This window comes from Erinaceus europaeus, chromosome 1, assembly GCF_950295315.1.
Source record: "Erinaceus europaeus chromosome 1, mEriEur2.1, whole genome shotgun sequence".
Lineage (NCBI taxonomy): Eukaryota > Metazoa > Chordata > Mammalia > Eulipotyphla > Erinaceidae > Erinaceus > Erinaceus europaeus.
Window position 1 is genome coordinate 82,190,105 of NC_080162.1, and position 11,374 is coordinate 82,201,478.

At 45.6% G+C, this 11,374-nt stretch overlaps 1 protein-coding gene across 3 annotated transcripts in view; it reads left to right on the top strand.

The window, feature by feature from the left end:
- PPP1R16B (protein phosphatase 1 regulatory subunit 16B) overlaps nucleotides 1-8,998 on the top strand; it is a 141,319-nt gene extending 132,321 nt beyond the window's left edge. For all 3 annotated transcript variants that reach the window (XM_060189992.1, XM_007521637.3, XM_060189981.1), the window contains one exon: nucleotides 4,306-8,998. In XM_060189992.1, the coding sequence (XP_060045975.1) occupies nucleotides 4,306-4,818 (513 nt within the window). In that variant the 3' untranslated portion in view covers nucleotides 4,819-8,998. The remainder of the gene's footprint in view (nucleotides 1-4,305) is intronic.
- Nucleotides 8,999-11,374: the final 2,376 nt, after the last annotated feature.

The following is an 11,374-nucleotide window of genomic DNA, read 5'->3' on the forward strand; positions in this document are numbered from 1 at the left end:
GTGATAGCACGAGTTTTTAATTTGTGTTTTCCTGGTGGTAGATGATACTGAATACCATGTCTGGCTGTGTTCTTATTCTCTCTCTCTCTCTCTCTCTCTCTCTCCCTTCTTCCCTCTCTCCCTCTCTGTAGCATCTATATTTTTGCTCTTTTGTTGTTGTTGATTGCTCCTTTCCTGTTAAGTTGTAGGAGAGACTGAGACTCCTGAAGAAATCCTCATGGAAGTAGCACCTTTCCCTCCACGCCTGCCTTATCCCTTGTTTGTTTCAGATTTCACAGGCCTCAGGACTCTCCCAGGAGACTCATTGATGGGGAGTCTTACAATCCGCTGGTCCTGTAGGGAATAGGGAAGGGAAGGGCTGCTGGAAAATACCAAGTTAGAGCTGGGTTACTTGTTAATTTCTAGAGTTTCCTTATTGAGACCATGGCTTATCGGGGCACAAGTGAAGAAGAACAGATGGGCTCTTGACCTCTGGGCCTGGATTTCCGGCCTGGAGAGAAGAGAGGGTACAAAGCTAGCACAGTCAAAGCAGGCTGTCCTCCCCCCAGGTCCCCAGCTGTCCAGTCCTAGGTCACAATTAGGGTCCAGTTTCCTTTCCCAGCCCCAAAGGGCTCAACACAATTTTAGGATGAAGGGACAAGGTCCAAATCTCCTTCCTTCTTCCTCACGCCTTTCAAGGCACTAGATGCTGGCAAGGATGTGACAGTGTCTAAGGTGGGAAATAGAAGTCTTGAGATGGGGCCTAGCAATCTGATCTTTAACCAGGCCTCCAGGGGCCTCTGATGCACACACATATGTGGAACTACTCATGTAAGAGAGCATCTGCTCAGCCTGACTACAAAGAACTGGCTCTTGAAAGACTGACATCCCTAAGACTAGGCACAGCGGTGATGAGACAGCCTTCTGTTCAAACAGTGGTTAGCAGTCTTCAGTGTATAAGGCAGTCAGTCACCTGGGGAGGTACTGTTTGGTTTCATTCAATTCCTAATGTTTGATTGTAACCCAGACTGACTCTGGGCTTAGGGCTCAGGAATTGTATTTATTTATGTTTTTAATTTATAGACATGATTTTTGGTACAGTTTTAGGGATATTGAGAAATGACTGGAAAGTGAAGACAATTCCAATTTACCTGACCCCACCCCAGTCAATCTGCACCATTCCTAGCATCTTGCATTAGTGTTGTGCTTATATCATCCTTGATGAGCCAGCAGTGACACACGATTATTAGCATAAGTCCATAGTTTGCGCTAGGACTTGTTCTTTGTGTTGGACATGCTATGGATTTTGATATATATATATATATTCATGTGTCCATCATTAAAGTGTCAAACAGAATACTTTCACTGCCCGAAAAATCCTGTACTCATGCTTCTCCACTCCTAGTAACTCATCTTTTTACCATTTTCACAGTTTTGCCCTTTTGATATCATGGAGTTAGAATCATACAGTCTGTAGATTTTCATATTGGCATTGTATAGATGTATTTTTAACTCCCATAAGTGATCCCAGTGTGCTAGAGAGGCTGAAACTAGTGTGCCAGAGTCCTCTTACTCAAAGTATCAGCAGGAATTCATTGCAAATGCTACAAAATTCAAGTTCCAATACAGACCTAGTGATTCAGAATAGGAAATTTAACAAACACTTCAGTGACTCTTATATACACTGAAGTTTAAGAAGCACTGACTCAGACAATCAAAACATGTCTACATGTACATCAGTCTGTCCATGTATTTCAGAAGGAACCTTCAGAGTAATTAACGAAGAAACACACACATAAATGAAATTTACTATGAAAAGTGTCCCTTGATTTACTACCTTGTAGCCTACTTATATTTCTTGGAGAATTTTCCAGGTAACTGAGATTCTTGGAATTATAACTCACACATGGAGATTTCTTTCATTATTTTTACCAGTTGCAAAAAAAAATGCCAATACAAATGCTCAGCAGTTTTCTACCTGCCTGCTGATGAAATACAGCTGTAAAACACAGCTTGAGGAAATACAGCTGTAAAACACAGCCCTAGCAATGAATTCACTGGGGCCATGTAGTGGGGCACCTTGTCAAGTGCACATGTTACAGTTTGTACAAGGAACTGTGTTCAAGCCCTCTGGCCCCACCTGCAAGGGAAAAGCTGCACAAGTGGTGAAGCAGTGCTGCTGGTGTCTCTCTCTCTCCTCCTTTCTCCGTCTCCCCCTTCTCTTTTGATTTCTCTCAATAAATAAATGAATGTATTTAATAAATAAAATTTAAAAGATGCTATTTTTAAAAAAATGAGTCTACTGATACAAAGTAGAGTCTTTCTAAAAATAGGAGTGGCAGGAGATAGATTACACAGTAGTGTTTATGGGAACCTCAAGTTTAAATCCTGAGATCACATGGGAATACTGTGGTACCAGAGGAAGTTCCATAAATGGTGTGGCAGTACTGTGGTAAATCTGTATCTATCTATATCTGAAATAAATGAAAAAATCACCTTGGGAGCAGTAGAATCACACAGACGCAAGGCTCTGTTTTTCTGGATGATATTGTCCCCCCAAAGGTGTTCTGGCAATCCACACTCCTATCTATTTTCTCCCAAACTTGCTTGGCAACAGGGACTAATAATAGGCTTTTAAAACTTGTCAGTGCAGGACAGTAAAGACAGAATAATGGTTATGCAAAAAAACTCTCATGCCTGAAGCTACACAGTATCAGGTTCAATCCCCAGCACTACCATAAACCAGAACTCAGTGGAGATCTGATAAAAAAAAAAAGTCAGTGCAATAAATTTAAAAAAACTATACTTGTTTTAATTTTATGCCATAAAGTATTAGTGAGGTTGAATATCTTTTCTATGTTTGTGTTGTCAGTACTTTCCTGTGAGTTTCAACTTAGTTGTCTCTATATTTGCTGTTGGGCATTTGGGCTTCGTAAAATCAATCTTCAGACATAAGCCTTAAAAGCTCTTTATATATTTGAAAAATTAGTTCCTTTTCTGTCACATAGGATGCAAATATTTTCTAGCTTTGCAGGATTCTTGACAGTGTTTATAGTGACTTTTGCTATGTTTTGCATTGTCTTTGTCAATTGCATCTAACTTAGTTTATAGCTTCTAGGCAGCCTCTGCTTTTTTAAGAATCACTTTATTGGAGAAATAATGGTTTACAGGACAGTTGATTTTCCCATGATAGGTGTCTGTATACCACTTCCACCACCAACCCAAGTCCTTCATCATTGTGCATAATATGACCACCACCATCCCCACTTACCCCTAGTCCAGAATCCTTTGATTTGCTGCAACCTAGCTCAAGCTTTTCCTTATGCTTCCCTTTTCTTGACTTGCTTCTTAAGTACCACCTGTAAATGAGATCGTCTACTCATCCTCTTCGTGTTTTTTTTTTTAATTTTTTAAATTTCTTTATTGGGGGATTAATGTTCTACAGCCGACAGTAAATACAATAGTTTGTACATGCATAAAATTTCTCAGTTTTCCACATAACAGTACAACCCTCACTAGGTCCTCCTCTGTCATCCTTTCCTAGGACCTGTACTCTTCCCCCACCCCCACCCCAGATTCTTTTGCTTTGGTGCAATACACAAACTCCTCTTTCTGGTTTATTTTCCTTAACATCATTCCTCCAAATTTCATCCAAGATATGGAAAAGAGCAGCCTCTTCTTTTAACACTTTTGTTATGCAGTACTGTTTGGGTGTGAAGGTTCTCTGCATAGGGAGCTTGCTGTTTAGAGAAGAAATGTGCCAGAAACACAGGGGAAACATCACAAGTGACTAAAGCCCCCAACAAAATTTGCCTACACACACACACACAGAGAATTTATTAAGTTATGTAACTGAAACGGTAGGCCCAGCTGTACCCAGGAGCTCCAAACACATCATCAGGATAAAGTCTGCCTTTAGCTTTCCTTTTTCTTTATGTTGGCTATACTGTCAGACAGACCTTTTTAACCTGGTGCCTCCCCAGCCTCCAGCCCACATCGTTCTTACCACCTGCAGCTCCTACAGAAATGGGACTTGTTCTTCCCAAATGTTTTACCAAAGGTCCCAAGTACAGTCAGGAACTTATCCCAGACCTATTCCTATAGTGACTGTATTGATAACCCAGACCTGGGGTCTTGGCCCAGTTTCTGGAGCAAAGATGGGAGTTGGATAACTGCCAAAACACATAGATAGGTGAGTTCCCCAAAGGAAAATAGAGGTCCTGTTACCTAAGACAGATCTAAACACTGATGCCTTTAGCAGAGGTGCACATGGGTGGCGGGTTCAGCTTCTCCAGCTGGCTGTAATGGTGTTTTTCTCACTCTCAGAACCCCAGGCTGGAGAAGCCCGTGCTGCTGTCTGAATTCTCTACCAAGATCCCCCGAAGTGAAATGGACATGCCCGTTGAGAATGGCCTCAGGGCTCCTGTCAGCGCCTACCAATATGCACTGTCCAACGGGGATGTCTGGAAAGTGCATGAGGTGCCCGACTACAACATGGCCTATGGCAACCCTGGTGTGGCTGAGGCCACCCCACCCTGGAGTGGTGGCTACAAGGAACAGAGTCCTCAGACGCTTCTGGAGCTGAAGCGGCAGCGGGCTGCAGCCAAGCTGCTCAGCCATCCCTTCCTGAGCACCCACCTGGGCAGCAGCATGGCCAGGACGGGCGAGGGCAGCAGCGAAGGCAAGGCCCCCTTGATCGGAGGCAGAACTTCACCATACAGCAGCAACGGGAGCTCAGTGTACTACACAGTCACCAGCGGAGACCCACCGCTCTTGAAGTTCAAGGCCCCCATGGAGGAGATGGAGGAGAAGGTCCACGGCTGCTGTCGCATCTCCTAGTCTCTGTTTGATGGAGGAGAGAGATGCTTCAGGGAAGGGGTCCAGGCCAGCCCAGCAGCCCTAACTAGGGAGGCATCATGGGGCAGCTGGGGGAAAGGTGGGTTCTGCTTTACAGAGGAATGCTGACCCCACCTCTTACCCAGCTGCCCATAGCTTCACTACTTTCCATGGTTCTGCTTCCTGCTGCGTTGTCTGCCATCAGAAATCAGGCCTGCAGTGGCTTCTTGACTTAGCCTGCTCACAGGTTCTGGAAGGGCTGGCTGGGAGTCCAGTTCTACCATCAGAAAGGCTTCTCTGGACCAGCACGTGCATGTCACATATTAATTATCACACACATTCAATCAACATGTGTAGGGATGACACAGCTGGGCTCGTGGGAAGCAGATGGGACTGGGGACTTGGAGGCTCTTCCTGAGAGTGGGGAGGTAAAGTCTCAAGTGATTTGTCACTACTACCAGTGTGGCTTTAGGAAGAGGGGAGAGGGCCTGCTCAGTTGAGACCCAGAGTCCTACCTACCCGTTACCATCCACATCTGGCGGGAACAGGAGGAGAAGTGCTGCTGTATTCAGAGGGAGCCATGAGCCCACTTGGCTTAAACGAGAGAGGTTCAGGTCTGCTTCCTACAGATGTGCCCAGGTCAGAAGCCAGTTGTGTGAGCATACTGGGGCCAAGGTGGGAACAAAATTATTGAATTCCTGGAATCATCTAAACCACTTGTTGCTTTCAAATGGAAATATCCAAACATGGAGAGGAGGGAGAACAAAGTTAGCACTGCCAAAAGTGCTATTTTATTTATTTTTTTTTTGGAAGCTACAAAGCTCCAGGCAGGAGGGAGCTGCTTTTGCTCACTTGCACTAGTGATAGTTTGATCACTGGGTTTCACAGATGTGTGTTAGAAAAAAATCAAACCCAGTGAAGAGCTTCAGTTGCAAGGGCTTGTCAAAGTTGAGGGTTGAGTTCCTGTTGTCAATTTCTGCTAACATCTCTGGTCACCATGATAGAGCCCAGTGCCATGATCTCTGTGAATATTGACTGTTTCTATCCAGCCTTTCTCAACCAGCCCTCCTCAGACTGAGCCATCAGAGTGGGCAGTGAGGGGCTGCTGCCTCCACCCCCTTCTAGAGTGAAATGTGAGGGCTCTAGACCCAGCTTTGCCTTTTCTGGAATGTTTGGTGAGACAAGTTTGCCATTTGGTCCTTGTGAATTCCTCTCTGACCCCAGATCTCCTGGTTAACTCCCTGCTCTTCACTCAGGAGAGATGTGCTGGGGCTGGAGTTGGGTATCACCCCAGCCCTCCATAACCCCATAGCCCCAGCCTCCCTGATGTTGGGGAGGGAGGGTTATGAGGGACAGGCTGCCTTACCTGCTGCCTCTCATGAGCCCTTTAGTATTGCTGTCCATGAGGAGGTGCAGTCCACAGGCCCAGCCTAAGCCCATAGGTGTAACTAACAAACTGCAGGCTAGTTCCCTGCACTGTGCGCCTTTATATTTGTCCTAAAACTACCTCCTTAGGGCTTAGAAGTGGCTCACTAGGTCCAGATCCTAGAATTTGGGGGGACAAATCTGTGTTCCCTCGAGCCCTCCTCTTTCTGAGCCTATGAGACATTCTCCATGAGAGGCATCTTGATCAGGAGGCTGAAGCTGGAGGAGCCCCCTGCCTCCTTATTCCAGGTCCTGAGCAATGGGCACTGCTAGTTGTCAGTCCCTGTCTGGCACTGTGCCCTCCTTGGCCTCCATAACCCGGCAAGGGAGCTGGACCCCAAGGGGCCTGATGTTTTACCAGGAGCAGGGCATTTGGCTTGCATTCGGGGGGGGGGGGTCAAGGCATCACACTCCTGGTAGCTCTCAGATACAGGGAGAGTCACAGCACCAGGCCACCCCCTTGCCCCAGCTCCAGGACATATCCAGCCTAGGGTAGAGGGGCAGTTCAGGAGACTGAAAACTGGTGTGCCTGACATCTGCACTGCCCCCTGGGATTGGGGGCCTGAATCTCCATTTTCTCAGCCTATGGCCAGAGCAGGGCAAGGATCATCCAAGACACCTAGGTCTATGTGGCTTTTAAATGGCATTTCAATCAGATTGATTTGATTCAATAGTGAGATTCTTCTTGGACTGATTAAGCCTGCAAGCTGGATGAGGGGGGCATTCTAAGGGAAACCACAAACCCCAAAGAGCTGTTCAGGTTTTCAGATCTGTTTGCTTAGGGGCCAGAAACTGAAGGTATTTATTGCCCCTCTGAGTCCTTCTGGATTCATCTCCTTTTCCCCCTTGGGCATTCTTCTCTTACCCAGAAGGCTGGGAATCTCAGCAAATTCCATGATAAGAGCCAACTACAGACTCATGGGCACTAGGTCATGCTTTCATTTCAGCTTAAAGCATCCCCTGTTGGGATTCCTAGTACCTGGGGGGTCTTTCCCTATGGGTCTCCTGGTAGTGCCAGGTAAGACTCGATCCAGGTTCATTCATTCATTCACTTATGTAATTCGTTCAGCAGTTGCAACATATTAAGTTCTAGGGATAAAAGAATGCAAAGAATTGCTCTTTACCATTTCCATCCCTTGAGGACCATGGGTGTCAGCATTTAGTTCACCTGAGACAAGCAGGATGCCTGCAGCCCAGTCCTGCATTCCTGTGCTTTTCAGCTCCTAGGATCCCTGCAGGATGAGTCCCTTAAGATAGCTAGAAACAGCTGTCATGGTCACCCCTGGATAACAATTTGCTACTAACTAGAGATGCTGGATTTCGGGTTATAGGTAACACCTTCTCAAGTCCATCTGGAACTTCGAGGGCTAGCTGCCTTCAAACCAGAATCTTTGGGCCATTGTATAATAGTACAAGGTGAGTGTCTAGAAAAATAAGGAGTCTGGAATTTCCTGCCAAATGCATCTCAGGTTCTTAAACTCAGCGTGTCTTACTCATTTATATCTTACTCATTGTGTCTTACTCAGCCCCACTAATGGCTGATGGGAAGAAAGGAGCTTTTGTTTAGCAAGGAAGCTTTTCTATATGAATCTGCTTCTCTCCTGATGTGTAGATTAAGGAGCTAGGAGAAAGCTGGCAAGTGCCACCCAGTGCCCTGTTTCTGCCGGGACCCTGGTTCTGTCCCAGATTCAAGGAGTCTACTTGCAAAGCAAGTACCACCCAGATCCCTGAACTCTGGTTCTTGCTCCCATCCTATGCCCCAAACAGTTGAAAGTCAGTATCCATCACCTGCTAGTGAGTTTCTGACAGTAGCTCAGGGAAACAGAATGAATTCTAGACCCATGCCATTGAAGACAGCAGGATGTAATTCTTCATTAAATAAGTAGCTTTGGCAAAACTGCTCCACACTGTTTGGTCAGTTTCACTGGGCTTGGAAAAGTTTACAAGGGTGTCCCCCCTGTGCTACCCCACTGCACTTGACTGGCTTTGTAATAACATGAGACCATTTTGGTGACTGGCATCAGATACCTTCTGATCTTGACCTCTGTCTCCCATCTGTTTCCCAGAGCAGGATAGTGGGGGCACTTTTCTGAAAGGCACTCCTTCTGGAAGATACTTAGAAGGACTACATAGGACTTTTGCTACTAGAGCCTGGGGACAGTCTCCCCTCTCCCACATAAGAACAAAGAATCATGTGGTCAGTGGAACTAAGTCATACAGGTGACCCCTTTAGTCTGAAGCAGTAGCCCTCTCTTCCACAAGAATCTCTCATTAGCCAGAGGGCAGGCTTCTTTCTCATGGGCATTATAAGTGCCGGTGTGGAGGGGCCTGGCTCTGTGCACCTGGGAAAAGTCTGCGGACCCCCCCCAGCCTTCCGCAATAATTCACCAAACCAGAAGCCACTGATGTACAGAGAATACTTATGAAAAATGTATTTTATGTGAAAAAAGTTAAAATTCTGTATACTGTATCAGCAGCTTTGTGTAAAAATGGCAATCAAGAGAGTCTAATATATTTAAAAAAACTTTTTAAAAAAAGAAACAAAAACAAAAAACTCCTCATGGATCTTTAATATTGGATTGAAGTAACTTCCAGGTCGCTCCTCACCATGCAGCAGTGGTGGGCCTCTTGTCAAGACCCTGGCTTGCCCATATCCCAAAGGGACATGCCCCTGGAGTTGCTTCCAGCTGCCAAGGCCTGTGATGGAATTCGCTGTTAAGAGTTTTTAATTCAGATTATTAAAATCCTTTTAATAACACCTGCTGGTGTGGTTGTGGCCATTGCTGCGAGCTCACATTAACTGTACTGACTTGAATTCACAAAGAGGAGATGTCTAAGGGTGAAGGGGATCCCTACCACCGCCGTCGCCACCCAGGACTCTTGGAGGTCCCTGAAGCAGAGAGAGCACTGAAGACTCACACATGGAGTAGATGCTTTTCTTTCTTTCTTTTTAAAATTTTTACTATATTTATATATTTGACAGAGACAGCCAGAAATCGAGAGGAGGGGAGGTGTGGGTAGGGAGAGGGACAGAGAGATACCTACAATACTGCTTCACTTAAGAAGCTTTCCTCCTACAGGTAGGGACTGGGGGCTTGAACCCAGGTCCTTAAGCATTGTAACATGCACTCAACCAGGTGTGCCACCACCCAGCCCTGAGTAGATGCTTTTCTAGATGGGAAATGCTGAAAGCTAATGAATTCAGATGAACTACTTGGAATTAACTTGACATATATATTCTGTGGTGATATATATGTGTATATACACACATACATCAATTTCACACTTTCAAAATTTTTTATGGTGACATATGTATATGTAGCAGGTTGTCTCTCTCTGTTCTGCCCTTGGAGTACACTGACCTGCTCTATCCACTTTCCTCTATTCAACCCCAGGATTTTGCCTCATGGGACTTAATATAGAGGTCAACCCTAGTTACTCTTTTTTACCTTCAGCTGGCAAGGGATTGGCAAACTACATAGCTGCAGATTTCTCCTTGGTTTTTTGCCATCTGTAAAAGTTTGTTTCTTAGAGTCTTGTGGACACAATGAAGGCTAAAGCCGGGCTTGGGACACGACACAAAGAAGCTAGAAAGAGAAGAAAGGAGGAATAGGAGCCAGGCAGTAGCACACACCTGGTTAAGCACTCACATTAAAATGCTCAAGGACCCAGGTTCAAGCCCCTGGTCCCCAACTGTAGAAGGAACATTTCACAGGTGGTGAAGCACGGCTGCAGGTGTCTGTCTCCCTCCTCAATTTCTGTCTCTATCCAGTAATAAAAAGATTGCCAAAAGGAGGAATATATTTGCATCAGTGGTCTGTGATTCACTCAAAGCTTATTAATCCAAAACAATAATGGCAACCCTAGGCATTTATGAGGTATTCTATAAAGTTGTATTTATTCTTTCTCCTTTTTTTTAAAAAAAAATAATTACCTTTACTTGTTGGATAGAAACAGTCAGAAATAGAGAGGGTAAGGGGAGAGAGAGGGAGAGAGACAGAGAGACACCTGTAACACTGCTTCACCACTCACAAAGCTTTCACCTTACAGGTGGGGACCAGGACCTCAAACCTGGGTCCTTGTGCATTGTAACATGTGCATTCAACCAGGTGCGCCACCACCTGTCCCCTTTCTTTCTCATATATACAAAGAAAAATGAAGCTTGAAAATAGACTATTGCATTTAGCATGGTAGAGCTAGCTTGTGATGACCCTTGACAAGAGGTTTGTTAGAGCAGCAGAGGTATAAGCTTGATTAGACAGGGTTCAGGAGAGAATAGGAATATTTCTGACATTAAAATAACATCAATAAAATATTATTAAAACAGAATGGGAGGAAAACCGGAAGCAGCGAGTACAAAGGTGTTTGAGTGAAAGAAATGAAGGTTAACAAGTAACTTTAATAGCATGGATTGAAAACACAACCAGACAGCCGGTGGAATTATCTATTTTCTTCAGCTTGAAGAAAACTACCAAAAGAGCAGTTACAGTGGGGGCCGGGTAGTGGCGCACCTGGTTGAGCGCACACAGTACAGTGCACAAGGACCCGGGTTCGAGCCCCTGTTACTCACCTGCGGGGGGGGGGGGGGCTTTGTAAATGGTGAAGCAGTGTCTCTCTATCTCTCTCCCTCTATCACCCCCTTCCCTCTTAATTTCTGGCTGTCTCTATCAAGTAAAATAAAAGATAACAAAAAAGCAATAAAAAACAGAATAGTTACAATGATGGATCGGTGGATCTGAATGGATGAATGATTAAATGCAGAGGGGATTACTGTAACGTGGCTGGGCACACACACACACATACACACACGCACACGCACACGCACACGCACACGCGCACACACACACACACACACACACTCCGCACCCCCAAACTCAAGAGCCCAGGAGCTGCCAGTGTGACTGGGAGCTGGCCCTGACTTCTTAGCTCTGTCTGGCAGGACCTCCTTCCTCCCAGGCCTTGCAGGACAGCGCTATAGAGCGGCCGGCAGGGGGCGCAGTAGGACGGCGAAGGCCAGGCCTGAGCTGCTGTCCGGGTGGCCGGGTTTCCCCACAGGGCCTGACGTAGAACAGCTAGGTTGTGGTTGGGACCTAGTCACAGAGTTTAAATTCCCCGAAGCAATCCCGCAGCGAGA